The sequence below is a fragment of the Pterocles gutturalis genome, unplaced genomic scaffold (genome assembly GCF_000699245.1).
Source record: "Pterocles gutturalis isolate BGI_N339 unplaced genomic scaffold, ASM69924v1 scaffold21098, whole genome shotgun sequence".
NCBI lineage: Eukaryota > Metazoa > Chordata > Aves > Pterocliformes > Pteroclidae > Pterocles > Pterocles gutturalis.
In genome coordinates, this window is record NW_010121048.1 from 119,838 (window position 1) to 141,392 (window position 21,555).

Sequence of the window (21,555 nt, forward strand, 5' to 3'; positions counted from 1 at the left end):
GACAGCTAGCACAGGCCAAGATTTTAAAATATACAAATCTAATTGTGCCTACTGAGTACTATTTTCATTTTAGATAAACTGTTCTTGGAGGGTTCACTAGGAATCAGGATGAGGAATTACAGTTTTAATCTTACATCTATCTCCTATTTACTGGAGAGGCAAAAGAACAACTTGCCAGGATCATAGCTATCTCCCAGCTCACTACTCCCACCTTGTATAAAATGACACTTTGGGGGAAAAAAAAAAAAAAAAAAAAAAAAAAAGAAAGACTGCTGACTGCTATTTATATAGCCATTTACCAGCAGTGTTACTCAGGGAAATCTAAATATCTCACTTAGTTTTATGTATTTATTCAAACACGCTTCCATTTTCCACATCACAAGTAGAGCTTTCTAACCCTAGAAGTTATTTAAAAAAAAAAAAATAATTAAAAAACCTGTTCCTGGAAAATGTTTAAATAAGAGTCTTCACAACAGGCTTCAGCACATTTGTACTACAGATTATTCTAACAGCTTGTTTTCCTTCTTCTCCCTTTACAATCGCATTGCGTCTTCACTTACAGCTGACATATCCTGTATTTCCCATTTTTTTCACATTGTACTCTTTGAACAATTCTACAGAAATCAAAATAATCACCCACTTAAATATTCCTAGAGTGCATCTGCTTGAAACAAGTACGTCTATTTATCAATAAAAGGCTTCCAGAGTTAAAAAACAAGGAATAACATATCTGAATAGAGCCCTTACGAGAGCAAGAAAACATCAGTCTTGAAAAGAGAACCCATAATTTTGGCAAACATACTTAACAGATTTCCTTTTGCATCTCTGAGAGGAGCACCACCACCACCTTTTCCCCAGGGGTTGTAATTCCTCATTTCTGCTTCTAACTTGGCTTCGTAGTGTTCCTTTTCCTCTCTCTCTTGTTTGCGTCGTTCCTCTCTGTCTCTTATCTAAAAACAAACAAAAGTCAGTTTCATAAAAATATCACATTAAGTATAATTTTAATAAGAAGTTAACGGAGCAAGCTGAATCATTACCTGTTCCCTCATCTATACCAAGCAAACCCCAGACACTTCACTGCTTATGCTGCAGACAGCGCACTGAATACTGCTGTCAAAAAGCGTATGTCCAGTTGTGCATAATCACAGAGAAACATACAGATACATATTGTAAGACTTCCAAGTTCAGAAATGTTCACATCTGATGCTTACAGCAGATCAGAAGTCCCTTAGCTTTGGATCTTTGATACAGCAGCTTTGATACTGCCTGAATATTGAACAGGCAAAGTTCTACAATACTACAGCACTTGCTTCTCTAGACCTGGTGTGTTTTCTTCAACCACAACTTAAGACTAGAGATGACATGAGATAAAGAAAGACTCCTAACAATAAATGCCGTAATAGAATGCTACACAGCTCTACAACCATTCATGAAATAGTTTCCTGCAGTAGTTCATGATGATGTATGCAAATAATGCAGAACTGTTCATCTGGTTTGTTATTTTCTTCAAAATCATGTGAAATTTATATAACTAAGTCTCCTAACAACTTAACGTAGCATTTATAAAGAGAACAGCTCTTTAAAAAGTCCGTCTTCTATTCAAACTTTTAAAACATTAGCTACTATTTCTGTAGCTGAAACACATTAATGTAATTTCTTAACTTTGTTTTCTCTGTGTGCTAGATAAACATATTCCTTTATCAAGTATTCAGATAATTCCATAAGAGTTATGAGTCAACACAGAGAGCCATCTAGCCCCTTCGACTGTTTACAAAAACAATCAGGCAGGTTTGTCTGTAGGAATAAAAAGCTGAATACCTTCTGTTCACTTTCAACCATAAGCAGCATAATAACTTTGAAAGACTGTATTCTGCCATGTTTATTAGACCTTATGTCAAACTGTACAGTCTCTCATATGAGAAGATAAAATCTACTTCTTAAGACTATAGTGAGAAAATGCCTTCAGAGAAGCATAAGTGTGATATTAGACAGCATTCCTAAATGTTTATTTTATTCTTAATTTGACCCTGATTGGCAGCCTCTCCTTTATCCCTATGCACAATCATAATTAGGACTAGAATATTTTTATAGCAATTTTTTACCTCCACTGAAGAAATACATTAAAAAGAACACAATAAGAAAATGTTAGTGCCACTGAACTAGGTTCTAGCAAAATCTCTTCTGAAATAACATGTCTTATCATGCTCAAATACATTTTACAAATATAAACCCCCACAAGGGGCAGCAGCGAAAGGCCACTAAAATGGGCAGGGGACTAGGACATCTACCGGAAGACAGAAGACTCCATGTGTAGTCTACCAAAAAGGAAGCTGAAAAGAGATAAGACACCACCTGCAACACACTGGAAGTAAACATTAGGGAAGCTTTCGAATTAGGATCCAAAGGATCATGAAGAACTTATTGAAATCAGAGTGTTCCTAATAATTATAGCAATAATGCTCAAACGCAATCCTTCAGTAGGAATATCAGAGCAATACAACTCATTGCTTTTAAGATGCAGGTTCTTATGCTTATGAAAATATATAAAACTCCATGCCTGGAACTAATCTGTTTGCTGTCAGTCTTAACATTTTCTCTGCCTCTGACAAGACAAAAAAAAAAAATTAATAAATTTCACTGTCCATCTGAAGAGCTAAAATGAGCTAAAGCAGGGTCAGAGGAATGGGAAGAAGAAAGTGATGAAGGGAGGGAGAGTTAGGAAAGCTTTTTACTTGTAAACTAAATAAATACGTTTGGAAGAGTACTACAGTTACAACCATTACATGTGAAGAAAGTGTCAAAAGCTTTATCACTCAGTACCTGCTGTTGTAATTCTTGTTGATAAGATAATGTTGCCTCTTTGGAAGACTTTGTTTTTTCTTCAGAAAATACTCCTATGCTTCTTTGTCTGTCTCCTGTATTCCTCTGTCCAATGTTACTTCTGAATTAGAAAATCACACATATAAAAGGAAAACATCATAGGGTCCAGAGGGGGGTGAATTAAAAGAAAAAATTTAAAAAAAAAATCCCTGCCTGAAATATGTAATAGCTATTGTTTTCCACAGCCTGGCAGTTCATAATCTCAAACATTTTCATAAATCCATATAAAAATAGGAGTTCACCCAATTATTGTTTAGATAAAAAACTACTAATTAGAAGTTTGAGAGGTTGTCTTTAACACACTTTATTTCAAAGGCATATCTGTTGTCAGCAAAACACTCCCAACATGAAGAGCTTATCTATACAGGTAAATACAAAGAAGGAATATGAATACAATTAATACTTACACAGACTGCTCTACTGAGGCTTGGCTTAAAAGAAGATCTGGATTTGGTGTGGGCTGCCTTCCCATCACACCTGTACCATCTACACAGTAAAAAAATTACTATTTTAAATGTTGAATGCTCAGATACAAACACTGGCCATTACTTAAAAGCAGAGAGCTCACTGCTCAAATTCTGTGACTGCAGAACTACAAACAAGACTCTGAACTTCTTCAACAAACTTAGCTAATCCTTAATGCCCTCTTAAGCAAGAAATCCAGTGCCAAGTTACAAATCTATTTCTTAAATTCAATTAAATCCCTTTAAAATTTACAAATGTTTTCATTAACATATTCTACAACAAGCTACCAAAAGGAAACAACTTGCTTAGCGTAAAACATGTCCCCATGCTCTTCAAATGTGTCCTTTCCTGCAAGAAGTGTCCCATTGCCTCCTGCAGAAATGGAGTATGTTTGGCATCTGTACCCTTACTGAAATAGGACCTGCAGCACTCTGCCACAGCAGGGCTTGAAATTATTTGTGCATACTACTGCTTGTGTTCAAGACAGTGAGAGATGCATCTCCTGTTCTCTCAATTTCACACTTAGAAATTTTAAGCAGTAGCAACCTTCCAGTTTGTGACAACAAGCTTTAAGACACCCTAACCCCTGTATGTGAATTAAGGATTCGGGTTTTTTTAATATTCTAAATGGTAAACCATTTTACCCTATAGGTTATATTGATACAAGGGTAAAAAAACCCAAACAAACCACAAAACACCAAAACAAAATGAAAAACCCACACACCAAACAAACACCCCCAAAACCCCAAAACTTCCGCAAGTTGAAACTGTGGTCTGAAAGTAAGATTACAAAGAAAAGGTAAAAAATGATGCCTGGAACTCTTGGGGGAAAAAAAAAAAAAAAAGAAAAAGAAAAGAAAAGAAAAAAAAAAAATCTTTCTCAAAGCACAAGCTATTACATTTCCAGGCAGGGAGAAATTTACACTGGAGAAAAAAAATCTGAAAACTAGAATTCCCGAAATTCCCCAGTGGATACAAATCTCATTCAAATCAAGCAGTAGGAGAGTCATTACTGTAAATATTTTTTCTCCTTTGTTTTAACTTTTCTATTAAGGTAGCACAACAACTTTTTGAAAGTATTTCTGGCTTTTTCCTCTAAAAAAGCAAAAAAAGAAAAACCAGACACATCACAGTTGTTTCGTTCATGAAATCATCATGAAGCAATCAAGGGGTAGATAAAAAAGGGAGTTCTTAAAATAAAAAGTTTTATTACATCATACAGTTCCTTTAAAAATACTTTAAACTATATCTCAAATTGTAACAACACCTAAACAGGTAATCAATTATAAATTAAGCAATTTTAGAAAATAATGTTTTGATTATCTAAGCTATAAAGAAAATTATCTGGGAGGCATAATGGCTAAGTAGCTGAGACTAGAACTTGTTCAAGTGATGAACAAGATTTCTGGAAGCCATAGCTCCTTTTGCAGTTGGAGACACTAGAGCTTGTTCAAGTGATGAACAAGATTTCCGGAAGCCATAGCTCCTTTTGCAGTTGGAGAAAACTACTTCATTCAAAACCAGTATTGAAAAAAGCCTGCTTTTCATTCAATACACATCTGAGAAATCAGTTTAAATTTCTGTTACTAGTTCTACATTATTCATAATTTAACTAGACTAAAAGGAGTCATTTGAACTAACAACCAATTCACCTAAAATCATCAACTTACAATATGCAAGATTAGGATCCAAAGGATTCCTAGCCCCGTAAAAGTAATATGCATCATCATAAGGCGTTCTATAGTTTTCTGTCAAAACTGGTGGTGGAGGCGGTGGCATCGGTGCAAGCCTTAAAGAAAAAAGGAATGCATTTTTTTGGTTTTTTGTACAACTGAAAGGAAAGATCATCAAAAAAAGAAAACAGAGAGAAAGAGAATTCGCTATAGGAAAACACTAGATGTAGCTCAGCCCAAGACCTCTCATTAGTGCCATGCAGGAACAAAACACAGTAAGCCTCAGTAGGAAATTAACCTTCCCTTAGGGAGTAGTACATGAACCTGCACTATTCCAGAGATCTAAACATACAACGAGCACAGCTTCTTTAACTGGTTCAGTTAGCAATACTTACTGGTTACATCAGTAACAGTAAATAAAACAATCCCAGGATTAGTCTGTGGTCAAAGGGCAAGTGGTACAGCACAGCTTTAGCCACATGCCTAAAGCTCCTTCTCTCTCCCAAAACAGCTTAGTCTTGACCACAGTGTCTAGTGGAAGCTGTCCTTACCTACACTGCATTCCCAAGCGTAGCCCTGGGATATTATTTAACTGACGGGCCAAACTCATGCCACACCAGCCTTCTCACAACACGCACACTGTCGGACGCGTGCCCCAAGCACCCTCGCAGTGCATTTCAGTATTACAGCCACGGACGTCATTTCTACAGCACGACTCCTATCCTACACAAATATCCACCAAGTAGTAATAACATGCTTAGCACCAAGCTTATTTAACAGGCAAAATGAACATGACGGTGAAGCACCTGGGCGCTGCTATTTCACCAAGAGTGCTGGCCAGCCCCCTGTGAAAATCTTCATTCACTGGAGAGGCTGTAGGAACGGGCACTGGAGTTTGGAAAGCCACCCGAGGCCTTTCGGGAGGTACTTTCTCTTCAGAAGTTCTCACTGTCAAGCCAAACTGCTTCAATCTATTTGGCTGAAAAGGGCAGGGAATTGAAAAAGAGAGGAAAACAATGAGGTATTTTGTTATTACTAGGAAATATTCTGAACTTCCATTTACGCTGCATTCAACGCCTCACTCGGTCCCAACTAGCTGTTCAAACTTCTGGTAATTGCATTCTTTTCTCCCAAGGAATTACTGGAAATCTAATACTACAAGGAAATCCAGCATGTTTATCACAGATTTACAAAATCCAGCCTCTCTGGCAGGTTTCAGGAAGTACATGGTTCTAGTTATTATCCAGGAAAAAGAAAAGTATTTACACAGTGGTCTGTAGTACAGGTTATCTACAGCCACCAATTTTCTATACTCATTCTCATACATAGGAAAAGTTTCAAAAATACACTCTCCCCCTCTGCTCAAAAAAAACTAAAACAGCTTTGTAATCAGTAAAAATAAAAACAAACACACACTGAGACTTTTTCCAATAAACATTTCTTCGCAATACTGTCAATTCATTTTTGGGGTTACTTTAATTTTATTAGCTTTTGCAACCACAACAATTACAAATTTTTGTGTGTGCTTTTTTTTAACTAAAGTATCAAATGTTTATTGATAACTGGCCGTCTCAGAAAAAAAATCAAAGGCAACATGCAAGTAACGCAAAGGCATGCAAGTCAGTTAGTTTCAGAACTATCCTATCACACCCAGAAAGCCCTTACACCAGCTGCTATGCATAAATATTTTAATGTTTGATTAAATGAGTCAATAAGAGAAAACCAAAAAAAAAAAAAAAATCATACATTGTATAAGTGAAAATAGATTTTGTTTCTGAATCTACTGGTCCTAAGATTTTAGTGCTTCAATTCACATGCATTCACAGAAATAATACCAGCTAAATACTAAAACTAACAGCAAACTGTACACCCTACAATACAGAAGTATTTCAGCAAAATATTAAATGTTTACCTCCTCATCACTTAGCTGCAAGACAGTATATACAAGGCAGTTAGTACTCACAAATCATTAGGATTAAAATTCTCAAAATCTACTAGACATGGATATCTGTTTCTAACATTTACCTTCAAATTTCTAGATGTGAATATGAAATTAGATAATAGATACAAGCTACAGCAATTTAAAATTATAAAGCAGTCTACAGACTTTTTTTTTAACTTGTCTTTTCAAATCCAGTGTCTTGAGCAGGAGAACATTTAAAACAGCATTTCTTGCTAACAAATTTAATGTGGACTGTTCGCAAAGTGCCCCAGATTTCAGCTCTGTGACTATTGTACTCAGCTCATCCTGGGGATTTGTTTTCTTTTACAAGCAGTAAGTACAACAGTCTACATTTACAGATTCTCAATCAGGCACTGCTAGTTAACCAACCTGTAATTAATCAAGAAATCCGCCTAATTAGAATCTCTCCCTGCAATTTAAAGCTAACAGTGACTGCTGCTTAATGAATGTAGCAATTCTACTTAATTGAAGGCTTTCAGCTAAATAAATGGTTTTAAAACATTATACATGCCCTGGACTTGCTCTGGATATAATTTTGTTCTTGCAACAGGCACTTTTCAGTCTCTGACTGAGATGTGTAGGGTATATGGAGTGCTTCAGCACAGCATGCTTCTGCCTCATCAGCTTCGATGAGACAAAACGGTTCACACTGACCTTACAGCCTGCTATGCCAAAAGAGCTGGCATCTTCTTCTCAGCTTTTGCCTTTTTTCCTGCCTGGCTCCCAGCTGTACACTCCATCCCTCTCCCTTTCGCCATCTCAATCCCTGATCAGCCAACTGACCTCTCTAAACCAGCTAAAGAAGTAAAAAATATTCACATTTTTGCTGGCTCACCAAGCAGAATCACTTCACAAAAGGAATCAAACAAGCACCAGAGGTACTTTAAGCAGAAAGGGCAAGAACATGCTGCCAGACCACTTGTCAGTGTTTTCCCTCCCCATTTACGAGTAAGAATTTCAATTCAGCTTTCTTGCTTTTCTAGGTGTATTCTCAGACTCCTGCCTCAAATGCTGACAAACAGGATCTTACAGCTATTCATTCATCTTCATCTTCTAGAAAATAAGAGCTCCTTTCATCCCTGCAAAAAAGAAATGTCAGAAGCTTCTTTCTGTGTTGTAGGCTCCCCCAAAAAACAGCACTATTGATAATTTAAACTGGTAACCAGTTAAATTATTAACCAGTTCAGTCTTGCTTAAGAAAAGTATCCATCCCACATCTCCAACTGCAGATCTCCACTGCACCCAAGATGTAATGGATTCAGACACTTAGAAATGCACATATGCAAATCATACTAGTTATGTGACAATCAGTCTGCTAATAATGTTCCCAGTACCAAAATCTACATGTACACTAATTTTAATTCCTAGTACAATAATCACCTTACTAAGTGGAGACAGTAGTAACTCTGCATTAAGTCTTAAAAGTCTAAAAGTCTTTAAGTCTAAAAAAAAAAGTCACTTTTTTACAAAATCCTATAAAAATGCTTGTAATCTTGAACACTACATCTGATAGTTCAAAAAGAATTACAAATTTGAAACTAAAAATTACTACGAGATCAACTCAGATGCAAAAGAACTGGATTTTTTTTTTAACTGAAAAAGAGCAAAAACTTTTTGCAGCATACTTTACATTCCCAAAGAAAGGTTACTGATGTGTGCATGTAGAAGCTACCACAGGCTACCACTGGACACTAAGTATTTTTTCCATGATGCCCACTGCTTGTACAAAATTCCCACTCGGTCACAGCAAAAGAAAATGTTTGATAAATTCTGTGAAAATATTTTTCTCCCAAGCTGAAAGCATGTGTAATGAGTTACAGCCTTATCATCCTTGGCTTCAGTTTTATTCTATGCTAATACCCTATTAGAAAAAACCCACAACATTTATCATTCTACAAAAGCTCTACAGAGTTTCGTGACTAAGCAACCACAGTGTACGTGTAATAAAAAAAAAAAGTTTATATAGGTGAAAGAAAATCCAAGTTCCTTACGTCCTTTTCCGGGTCTCGAGCTCCAGAAGCAGCAACTGGGAGTTCAAGTTCCTTCTCACTGTTTTTCGTTTTGTTTCGTTTTTTGTTTTTTTTTTTAAAAAAAAAAAGGATCAAATTAAAAAAAAAAAAAAGGATCAAATCAGAAACAGTAAAAAATACACTTTTTCAAAGGACAGACCTCACAACTCTGTAGTTAAAATAGTTCTGAAAATACAGGATAATAGAAGACATGATTCCCCTTGATTTCTTCTGGAGTCAGGGAAGAAAGATACTGTATATTATTTGCAAATAAACAGAACTCTGAAGTATATGGCTATCATCTATTCCACCTAATAAAAATCCAACTACAATAAAAGGACAAACCACCACATTACTTTTTACAACCACCTTTCAGGACATTGCTTAAAAATTGGTCTTTATTCACGTTACAGCAAGAAGTTTATAATAATGGAATCATTAAGGTTGGAAAAGACCTCAAGGATCATCAAGTCCAACCATCAACCCAACACCACCCAACCCACTAAACCATGTCCCTAAGCACCACATCTACATATTTCTTGAACACCTCCAGGGATGGTGACTCCACCACTTCCCTGGGCAGCCTGTTCCAATGCCTGATCATTGTGTCCAAGTGAAGAAATTTTTTCTAATATCCAGCCTAAACCTCCCCTGGTGCAACTTGAGGCCATTTCCTCTTGTCCTATCTCTTCTTGTTACTTTAGAGAAGAGGCCATATTGAAATGAATGATTCAAAAGTACAGCAAGATGTACTATATTCTAATGTCAGGGCTCAGGCTTGTTCAGCATGTACAATTTTTTACCACAGTGAAACCATAAATAGTAACTTATTTTTAATTCCTTACCCCTTCACTGATACCACTGTGTGTTTTTATGTATCCATACTATCATTCAGCAGTAACAGATAAGCTAGAAATTTGTATTTTATTATCCTGCAGAAGCCAGATGATCAAGTGCTTTGAAAGTGAAAGGTTACTTTCCTAAATTGGAGGGCAAAACAAGGTTCGTTTTCAACTTTGCAAAGTAATTAGACACTCCTCTACCAGCAAAAAAGATAACTTCAATTTGAGCCTCTTTACGCTTCAGAAACTAACTTTAATTTTTTTAAAATGAAAAAAATCTGGTTTTTCCTTTGTTCCATTGAAAGCTGGTGAATTTGTTTGTTAAAAACTAAAGCTCTTATTCCAATGAGTTCAATTGGATGCAATATTACCTAGCTAGCTGTAATTCCTTAGTTATGAAAATTATTCTTAATACATTGAATTAATGAAATTCCTTTAAATTTCAGCCATTATCTTTTAAAAATATAGTAATTTTCCGTTACCGTCTCTTATTTCGCTGTTGCTCAGCCATTTGTTCTATTAGTTCTTGCCTGTATTTCTCTTTTCTCCTTTGGAGAAGTTCTCGATCCTGACCACCTAACAGAAATGACCACACATTTGTGTAAATATTCCACAAAATACACAAAAGGTACCAGACAAAAACATTGCATTTCAGTCAATTTAAAACATGAAACAGCAGAATATATGATCTGGGAATGTGCATAAGAACACTGGATTCTTACTGATTAAAAAAAAAAAAACCCTAGTTTTAATATGCAGTTTGTTTGTAGTACGATGATCAAAACTACTAAAACTTTCATCACTGTTTTCCTAGTTTGCCTGCTTTTGTACAGTCACGAAGCTACAAATTTCAAAGCTACGTGATACAATGGCAACTAAAAAAAGTTACTTAAATTTTATATTTTTTTTTCCTTAATGCTCAACTAAGGAAGACACACTATGGCACTCCAAAATTATGAGGCACTGCTCTGGAGTTAAAACTGAAGAGAGTCAAACCCACAGGGAGTAAAGCAAATTACTCCACTTCTAGGATTGTTTTCATGACTAGTAAAGATTAGCAAAGCAGTGGCAGATATGCACATGTAAAAGGAAACAGTGACACTGTTTCTCACATGGATTTTAAGTAACGCAAGAAACTTTCAACTTGAGGTAGTTCCCCCACAATAGGCACGGAGTCCTCTATCATTTTTAAAACAAAACAAAAAAAGACCATCACCACTTTCTATCTAGTATATCAGACACAATGGACTCTTAACATATATCCATACACAAAGTAACCGTCATGGTGAGATGCATGACTGACTGAATTTTTTATTCAGTTCTTGTGCCAGAACTGTAAAGTAACCAAAATGTGAAAGATAACCCCATGGTTTGTGATTCTGGAGGAGTCTGAAATCACTTCTCACTTCCAAAAATTTCAAGTTGCAATTTACTCAACAAACTAGTTAACAACATTCTTCTCCTAACCAGGACTGCTTGGAAGACAAATTCACAGTTTTGTGTATTCAAGTTACTACAGTGAGATTACTCTGAACAAATTAGAGAGACTGACTGTTACACACCTCTGTTTTAATGCTGCCTTTAAACAGTTCCAAAAAAATTGTCCTGCCATATACAGCACTGAAGATCAGGTAAGTTCAAACGTAAAAATAAGTAGAAAGTTATTCTGACAACCATTTTTCAATTTTCACCAATTCAAATCTACCCTGTCTTCAAAGGCTCCCATTTGAAGCACTACTACATTTTTTTTTTATTCTTGCCTTGTATGTTTCTGAATTTAGCTAAGAATGCTGTTTTCAATAGTATTTCTCTCTTCTATGCTCAATAATAACATTCCCTGTTGAATTTTATGGCTACATTCAAGCAGTAAAAGATTATCAGAATCATTTGCTCTTGCACAAGACACTAGCATTTCCCATATTTCTGCAATTAAAATTCAATATCAAGTTGTAGGTGTCTCTGACAATATGGAGGTTAACATCTCTCCCATAGTTCATTTCATAAAGAAATTTAAGAATGCATCTGGGCCTTTAACTGTTAACAGACTCTAAGAAAAAACTTGGACTCTTCAAAAGTAGTTAGAAAGTCCTGTTACATTAAGGGGGGAAAAGGAACATGGTTTTCTTTTTTTTATTTTCTCTATAGAAATATTATTTATTTACCAGTCTTAGGGACAACTAGCATGAAGAAAAAGCTAGTTTTTTCTAGTTTTTAATTATTGAAAAGTAAAATATGCAAAGAAAGGCTAACAGTGTCATTAGTCAGGTTTTTATACATACCAAGAAAAAGGCCTGATGCATATGGCATTTCAGCTGCAGACTTGGTCTGTTCATTAGCTGAAGAACTAGTTTGTACCTGATTTCTGGCAAAGACAAAAAAGAAAACTGAAAGATCAGACTCAAGAATCTACTTGCAGTTTGAGTGAAACATGATAGATGCACTTACATCACTATGTGATACATTGATGACAAACAGCTCTCCTAAAATCTAAACAAATACCACAAGCAAAAGCAGAAACCACCTAGAAAAAGGCATTTCTCACAGTTCTCATTTGCCTCATTTCTGAAGCCATCAGAAACACTGACTCAGTTGAGCGCTTCAACAATGTTGACAGACTGAGTGGTGCCAGTCAAGAATTTATGTAAGGGCTTTACAAGTGTTCTGCTTCTGCCTCATCAACTTACATCACTTCAGGACTTGCAAAACAAGGCAAGAGTTAAAAAAGGAATTTTAAAACTATTATCAAAAAAAGATTCCACGTTATTCTGATCATTCAGTGTCTTCAGTTGGAGAACAGGTGATCTATTTTTTCAAAAAGAAAACTGGCATGCAAGCTTCAATAGCTGTCCTCAGAGGAAATGTGTTTTTCCTGTTCAACTATATCCTAGCTACAGGAAAAACCAGCAACGATTTCAAACATATTAGGGATTTTAAATAAACATTTTCCTTTTACCATGAATTTGTAGTGCAATTATCAGAAAAATACACTGTATACCACACCTAGAATTTCCAGTTCTTGAGACCTGCTGCATGCGTGCTCTCTCCTTTAATTCGTCTTCATAATCTGCAGGTAGATCTCTTACTATTCCATCCAGATAGGGCCTTAAAGAAATAGAAAATATTCAGCTACACTTGCCTAAAAACATCCAACCTGAAATGGAAGGTACGGCAGTTTTGTACAGATGGATCCCCAGCCTGATTGCACGCTGGATGGCATAACCAGTTCTGAAATTCTCACACAAAATTTGTAGAAATAATTCACTCCGCTAACATTGTCAAGGCAGCTCTCTTTCTGCAGTTTGAATTCTCAAGCCTGCTTTTGTGCAACCTTTATCTATTGAGCCTGGTTAAGAGTCTTAAGAGCTGAAGAGCATTCAGCCTGCATTAACTGAAACAGATCTTGCTGCTTTTGATCCCCTGGGGCCAACAAAGCCTACAACAGATTTTGGCACACAGCTATTGGGCAAGTCTGGTGAAACAGTTAATTCAGATATGAAAAGCTGCTTTAATGACAACCTACCCTTCACTATGCACCTGATACCATTTAAAGGAGAGGTGACTTTTGATCAAGATAAAAGGCAGGTAACATGGTGAATATAAAAACTCAGGAGCTAAAATTTGAATCATCTACATATGAAGTAATATAATTGAAACTTCAAATAATTCCAAAGATAACAGAAATTGTATGGACACAAGGGAGCTTTTCCTGAAAAGATGTGAGGTAGATGAATTTACAGATTTTTCTGGGCTTGCAAATTAACTACTTTTTAATGAGGGCTTCAAGTTATCTTCATAAAATAAGGCAAGAAGAGGTATTCAGTGAAAAATAAGGTACCCAATAGATGCTAACAAAGTTACACACTTTCCAGACCTGGAAAGAGCCATGGACTTCCTATTCAGAAAAAAAGAAAAAAAAAAAAGTAAATATAGACAAAAAACCCTTTTTTTTCTGGGGTAATTTCTCTAGTATCCTTGGTTTGCCATAATATATAACATGCACCCTAATGTATGATGTACAATCTTAGGAACTGGTCCAAATTCCAGATTTTTTTTCTAAAAATTATTGCAAAGTTCCTTTTTAAAGTACAAAAAAATTTTGTATTTACATGTGGATCACGTCTAATTTTCAATGAGAGCAAACCATGGCTGTCAACAAGCACTAGAGAAATAAAGGGGAAAACAGAATTAAGAATACCTTTCAGCATAAAAAACCCGGGGAGTTTTTCTGTCATAAGCGCTTTCACATCTAAATCTAGGGTCCATTTCTTCACTTATCTCAGGATCGTAGTCCATTCTGTAGTATCTTCTACCAAAATCCCGGTCCTCATCAAGTCTGTGATGCTTCCTAATAGGAATTACAGATTGGCTAGCAAATCCATGATGTCTTCGATTGAGAACATCCAAATCTTCATTAAGTCTTTTATTTAGTAGTCGACTTCTTAATTCAGCCTCATCATCTAACCTATGATATCTGTCTTCCTCCAGCCACCTCTTATTTAGCAGCTCTTCATAACCTTCTGTAGAAGTAAATGCATCCTTCTTGGGAGGTTCTGTACCTGTATTACAGGTTTGTACTTCTGTATGTATTTCTGGCTGGAGCCTGGTAACAGCCACAGGCTTTTTATTCCTGTCCATCTCATTCTGTTTAATAGAAAAAAAAAAAATTAAAACATCTCAATACAAACAAATGACACTGAGCAAAAACTTGGTTTTGTATTTCTTCAAACATTCCCTAAACAGGTACTGGAGAAAAGGTAGGAGGTGAACATGAAAAATACTTCAAGGAGGGCTTACAAGCTAAGGATTTGGTTTTTTTTCTTGAGGGGAAAAAAAAAGTACTCTCTCTTATCTAATGTTTTTCAGAAAAACGGCTATCAGTCCTGGATGGGCCTTTTACGAACTCCAATTTGACCTTCAGATTCAGAGGTGTAAACAATCAAAAACCACTTTGAACTTTATAGCTCATCAAGAGACTGGATATCTTTATTCTAACCAGATTCATAATACTTCTTACCTATAAGCACAGCCTTTGAACCTGACCATTTGTTAATCTATTGCTTTGCTCCCCAGGAGATGCCACTATGCAAAAGGATAGTTTAGTGGATAAAAACCAACCCTATGAAACACTGGACCAGTGCTCAATACACAGTTACAGTAAACATGGTTTTGGATAAATCCTGTAGTATTTCTGTGCACTAATCTTTCATCTGTGGAATAAAGATAACAGTAACTCACACTTTACAAAATTTAATTACAAATAAATTAAAGATGCAAATGGGAAGAGGGATCAATACACTAGAGGGTATGACAGCCACTCAGAAAGATCTTGACAAACTGGAGAAATATGCTGACAAAAAGCTCATGAAGATCAACAAATGCAAATGCAAAACTCTGCATCTGAGACAGAATGATGCTGTACACCATCACAGGCTAGGCACTGACAGCCTAGAAAGCAGCAAAAGGCCTGGATAGTGGTGGGCAACTAGCTGAACATTAGTCAGCAGTGCACCCTTGCAGTGATGACAGCCAACCACACCCTGGGCTGCATTAACAAGACTGTCATCAGCAGGTCAAGGGCAGTGAGCCTTCTCCTCTGCTCAGTATTTATTTATTCAGTACTCAGGTTCTGGTGTAGTGTGCCCAGTTCCTCCCCCCCATGGATACTGACAAACCAGAAAAAGCACAGAGGTTGGCTACTGAGATGCTTAAGGCACTTGAGCTCATAAAGGAGAAGCTGACAAAGCTGGGGCTGTTCAGCCTGGAAAAAGAAGGTTAAAGAGGGTATGTGGGGGGGCAGAAGGAACTAGCAATCGCCGTCTCTACCTAATGGGTGCTTACAGAGATGACAGAATCACAGTTTTCAAAGAACCAACGGTCACAAGTTGCATCAAAGGAAATTCTGATGGGATATGGAGGGGAAGAAGTTCAGATCAAGCAGTTAAGCAGTGGAACAAGTTGTCCAGAGGAACTGTGGATTCTCCATCCTTTCAAAACTCTATCAGGCAAGGCCTGACCAACCTGATGTAAGTGTGAAGCTAATCCTCCTCTGAGCAGGGGATTGTACTATACGACTTCCAGAAAGTCCTTGCAATTGCAATTTATCTTATCATTATCGAAACTTTCGGATCAAACTTTTGAGGTCACATATGTTAATCATGAGACTCTCATTCCAAGTCAAACATCCCTCAGACATGGAAGAACTTCAACAAATCCTCACCAAGTTTTTTTTCCCTGTTTATTCTTTTATGACACCAAAAATGGTTCTACATAAGAAAAATAAACATGTAACATAAAGGTCCAATGGGATGACAAAGTAGAAAGAAAAAAACATGACTCCCTAAATAGATTTGATTAGATAAGTCAGCTAAGGAAACATAAATGCCTAAAACACATAGAAAAATCTTCATAGAGATTTATAGACTCAGTTACACAAACACAAGCTGCATTTTTGCCACTTATTTCCTAGGGATCACTGTCGTGTAGCACTCCATCCCTTGAAGAAGCCAGTACAAATCAGATATTGAATTCCAACACATGAAGGATGCCTGAATACTGCCTTTTAGCTGTCTTCACAGATTAAAATATTTATAAACTATATGACACTCCAATGCATTTGGAGGAAAAGCTCTTTCTCGTAAGAAAATCTTTCTGTAGACAGACAAAAGACAGTCTTCTAGACAGAACTTATAAATACATGGATATTTGCAGTTGCTGACTGCTGTAAGAAAGACAATAAACTTTCAGCTGTTCCGAGTACAAATACAAGTCCCCTCATAGAACAACCTAGCTCTCACAGTATGATACACCTAAGAATTTCCATATTAAAAATAAAGATTTAAAAATTAAATCAAACCTGCATTAGATGAGAGTTCAAAATTATTGCAGTCCATTACTAAAGTAAAGCAACAATATTTAAAAAATAAAATTTACCCATTTTGCACAACATTTTGCAATTAACAAGCAGTACAGAAGCTTTCTCAGATCAATTTATTGCTTCCAGATTACTAAAACAAAGGGTTTCACAACAACACTACTTAGATCTAAAAATCCCCTGTTGAGTGTTGTACTGCTTTAGGCTGGGATAGAGTTAAATTTCTTCATAGTAGCTAGTATAGGGTTAAATTTTATATTTGTATTGGAAGCAGTGTTGATGATACAGGGATGCTTTAGTTACTGCTGAGTAATGCTTAGACAGAGTCAAGGCCTCTTCTGCTTCTCACCCCACCCCACCAGCGAGCAGGCTGGGGGTGCACAAGAACTTGGGATGGGATGCAGCTGGGACAGCTGACCCCAACTGACCAAAGGTACATCCCATACTATATGACATTGCGCTGAGAAATAAAAGTTGGGGGAAGAAAAAAGAAGGAGGGGATGTTCAGGGTTATGGCATTTGTCCTCCCAAGGAATCATTATACTTGATGGAGCCCCATTTTCCTGGAGATGGCTTAACAACGGCCTCCTGATGGGAAGCGGTGAATGAATTCCTGATTTTTGCCTTCCTTTTGTGTGCAGTTTTTGCTTTACCTGTTAAACTGTCTTTGTCTCAGCCCACAAGTTTTCTCACTTTTACCCTTCCGATTCTCTCCCCCATCCCACCGTGGAAGGCGGAGTAAGCGAGCGGGTGGATGGTACTTACCTGTCTACTGCCATACAAATCAAAGGCCTCACCTCAGCATCTGAGTTCAATTATGCATGTGCTGAGCTCATTTTCAGTACTAAAGACTTTTTTTTGATTCATAATTGCACAGCACCAAATCCCAGACCTCTAGCACTTGCCTTGCTTTCTCATGAGCTGGACACAGACTGAGGAAAAAGCAGCTACAAATAAAAGCTAAGGAACACTCTGTGAAGCTCAACCTTTTGTCCAAAGAGACAGATTTTCTTGGCCACCACTTTTATCACCAAGAACAATCCAGGGACTTGCTTCAGACACACAGAAGAATGAAAGCATCCTTGTACCAGAAGTAGGAATCAAGAACTGTACTGTATGACTCATAACCAGCACTTGCAAGATATATTAATAAAACTGTGGTCTAACTGAATGACATTCTTTGCTTATTTTGTCTTACTTTTTATGTCTTCTTCAATGATAAAAAATTGTCAAGATCATGTATGTTCTTCTCTATAGGAGCTTCAGTAAAACTGTATTACCTCTGTATTTTTCTTCCCTAATTTCCTTAGCCTTTCATTCCATTCTTCTTTATCCCTGAGATATTGATTATACTCCTTGTTTCTTTCAAGCCGTAGTTTCTCCTAAAACAGGCATTGAAAAGAGAATCGTAATTTTGCATTTTTGCAGAGCAGCCTTTAACTTCACAGAACTGCAGTATCAAATGAATCCATGCAAACTGTGTCTTTGCCCTCCCCCTTCCTTGTGATGTACAAATAGGTCTTGAATTGCTTTGAGGTTTTTGTTCATTCTTGAACATCGTATTTTCTCTTAATCTGAAATCTGTAAATAGAGGTCAGCTTCTTGGGCACGAAGTCTAGTCCACAGTAACAATACTGTATCCATCTTAAAACCAGTTAGGATTCCTCCTGCTAAATCTATTACAAAATTGTTGCAAAGCCCCATTCCTTTAACAATTAGAAATCACCTTCTAATTTCCAATCTAAATGTATTTACAGATGATTTTTAAACATACTTTTTTTGTGTGTTAAAATTAGTTGTGACTTCCCCACTCATAATTAACACAGGACAACAAATACATGTATAGACAAGATGTGTCAATTATAGCTGAGGATATAATTTCAACTGTCAAATTCCAACAAGCAGTTAAGCTGACTGCAAAGAGTCAAAAGCACAAAGAATGCAAAGAAAACTAAGGAAAACATCATCTATCCACCTTGTTCTAGCTGCTTTTGCAAGGTGACAATATTTATAACCAGCTTGCTCAGGTCTAAAAATATGCAAGAGATGTATATCAACAGCCTAATAATACGATATGAAATACAGAAGTCTGCAGATAAAGCAAACTTTAATTTGCATTATTTCCTGATATTAGTACCTTATGTTCAGAGTATGAGGCATCTCTTACACTACCTCATTCCAACCCTCATAAAAATGAAAAAAGAGAATTATGTTACAATATTATGAATCATACTCTTCTCCACTGCAGTATTTTCCAATAAAAAAGCAAAAGGTATTAAAAATCTTAATATTATATACAAAATTACTTTCCCATGAACAAATTTCAAACAAAAATAATTTATACTTCAATCACCAAGGAAATATCAGCTTAGTGGTAGTTTTGCAAATGAGACCAATGCTCCCCAAAACAGATCTTTTTCCAAAATTTATGTCTAAGTTTTCTGACCATGACAATATAAAACCTGCAGACAGCTATGAAAGCTGCCTGAGCAGTATTTCCCAAAGCTGAGAAACTAGCACTGTCTTTAACATGCAGCAAAACACTTAGCAGAAGATTCGATATGCTGTGTGATTGCACATTTTATCTAACAGAGGAAACCAAAATGCAAACATTAACCTCTAATAATTATCTGCCCAGAGGCTAACGTTGAGCAGGGCACAATGTGACATCTTCTGGCAGCTTTTAGGTTCTACAATAGCAATAAATGGGTAAAAACGATAAAATGCACTCAGACAGAAAATCTCAATGAATGCTGAGCTGCTATGGTATAAAACCATCCATCAGACATGTTAGCAGTCCAGATACATCTTTAATTTCTGCAGAATTAACCAAAGATACTTTATCTTTCACTGTTTCAGCACACACTCACAAGGATTAACACAAAGTTCATGAGAACTTGAAGCTAACAAACTCAGCACTCCCCTCCCTGAGGATTTCATTCGTGCTGCCTCCCTTTTTTGGGTTTGTTTTGTTTTGTTTTTTAACACTACTATAATTTGGAGTTTGGGGCTTTTTCATAACAGCAATTTTCACCTATTTGAGTTCTCACATAGCTCCTCATACGGCCAAACATTATTGCCAGCACAAGAGGCAGAAGCGTAAGTAAGCACAGCAAGGGTAAGACCAACACATCGCACAGCAAAAAAAAAAAAAAAAAAAAAAAAAACAAACACAAGAGGACAAGCCAGTAGGTTACACATACAGAAAAAGACATGAAAACAAATTGTGCACAGCAGAAAAAACACTTCCTTTAGTTCTGACAGGAACTGATAAGAATATCACTGTAGAAGCAACTACAAGCAAATATTTTAAAATTACCCACAAGCTGCAGTACAAAGAGTAATAAATTAGAAAAGTACACATAATTGTAAAAAAAACAATGTTCTTTATTAGATCTGAGACAGGGGGGTTTAAAGTCTTTCTGCTTCAGATCAATACTTGTTGCTGAACAAAGCCCAAGCACAACCACTAGAGCTTTTGAACACAACAAATACCCTGCAGGTGTGAATTATCTACAAATTAAGAGTACAGGTAACCTAGGCATAAAAATTTAAAACCAACAACAAAATTTAAAGACTTTACTTTCCTGAAAACCATCTCCAAAAATGTTCATGTGTAAGCAGTGTAAAAAAAAACTTAACTGGAAATAATTTTACCACACCAGTTTAAACATGCAGGCTCATTTTCAAGTTATACACCACTTACTTGATTTCCTCCAGATATTTACCTTGGCAGACCTTCGCTCATCAATAGGAAGAGATAATCCCTGAGTATATGGATCTACTTCACCAGTAGCCAAATAATTTTTCTACATAAAAAATAAATAAATAAAATAAAAATAATAAAAATACAAAATCTTACTTGCTAAATAGTTGCTAGGAATTATATTTTGTGAAATAAATCCGATCCATTTAATGAAATAAGGACTGAAGACAACCTTCACATTTTGAAAATGTGGGACACTCTTGGAAGACATGAAAGAAGTCATGGAATGCAGAAAGAAAAGGGCTTTGTCAAACTCTAAGCTTGAGTTTGAAAGGGTTTGTTACTTCTTCCCCATTACGCTGTTTTAAGGATTACATAAATTAGTCTCTGTATATTAAAAAAATTATATTTTTATTCAAAAAAAAAACACCATTATTCAATCCTGCTGTAAGCAAGAAGCACAAGCATAAGAGGAATTTTCCAAGAACCTCCCTTACTTAGAATGAAAAATTGTTTTTTCTAACTGCAGCAAACATGTCTACCTCTCATTTCAACAAACTGAATCCATGCTAACACTACAAAGTCACCACTCTGCTTCTCAACGCTATTCATTTTCTACAACAGCAGTCCCTAAACTTTTCAGGATACTGAATGACCCACCACCAAACCCTGTCATTCCTTACAGATCATGAGTCACTTTCAAAACAGAATGTTCTGTTGAAATCACGATGTTGTTGCTCTATATAGCTCCCTGGGCTGAAGCTCAGGAACTCAGCTGTGCAGCAAGTCAAAGTGTCAGCCTTTCAAATCAAACACCAAGGCTGGCATAGGTCCTTAGCTTCCAGGTCTAGTGCCTGCTTCATACAACACCCATTTACTGAAAACATCCCCAGGCCATTCTCAGTCAATCATCTATGTTTTACAAATCCAATTATCTTTAATAAAAAGATCATCTATTTGTGTGGCATGGGCTGATGAGGGGAATGGGTTAGATACAGTATTTCACTAGCACTGTTTCCTTCCATTATCTATGGCGTAACATAGCTTACAAGCTCAGAGGCATGTCAACAGGTAAAAGCTCTACCTGTTCCAGTACAAAATCACATCATTATGGATTATATTTCACAACCATACAGTAAAAGCTGT

The 21,555-nt window shown here is 36.4% G+C and overlaps 1 protein-coding gene across 1 annotated transcript in view; it reads right to left on the reverse strand.

Moving 5' to 3' along the window:
• CSPP1 (centrosome and spindle pole associated protein 1) overlaps window positions 1–20,506 on the reverse strand; it is a 42,674-nt gene extending 22,168 nt beyond the window's left edge. Inside the window, exons 1-13 of the mRNA XM_010077121.1 lie at window positions 20,432–20,506; window positions 17,984–18,085; window positions 14,028–14,473; window positions 12,833–12,934; window positions 12,112–12,194; window positions 10,315–10,408; window positions 8,973–9,030; window positions 6,931–6,945; window positions 5,825–5,997; window positions 5,016–5,134; window positions 3,288–3,366; window positions 2,821–2,941; window positions 803–950 (exon numbers count right to left, since the gene is read on the reverse strand). Coding sequence (XP_010075423.1) covers window positions 803–950; window positions 2,821–2,941; window positions 3,288–3,366; window positions 5,016–5,134; window positions 5,825–5,997; window positions 6,931–6,945; window positions 8,973–9,030; window positions 10,315–10,408; window positions 12,112–12,194; window positions 12,833–12,934; window positions 14,028–14,467 — 1,432 coding nt within the window. The 5' untranslated portion in view covers window positions 14,468–14,473; window positions 17,984–18,085; window positions 20,432–20,506. The remainder of the gene's footprint in view (window positions 1–802; window positions 951–2,820; window positions 2,942–3,287; window positions 3,367–5,015; window positions 5,135–5,824; window positions 5,998–6,930; window positions 6,946–8,972; window positions 9,031–10,314; window positions 10,409–12,111; window positions 12,195–12,832; window positions 12,935–14,027; window positions 14,474–17,983; window positions 18,086–20,431) is intronic.
• Between the last annotated feature and the right edge of the window lie 1,049 nt (window positions 20,507–21,555).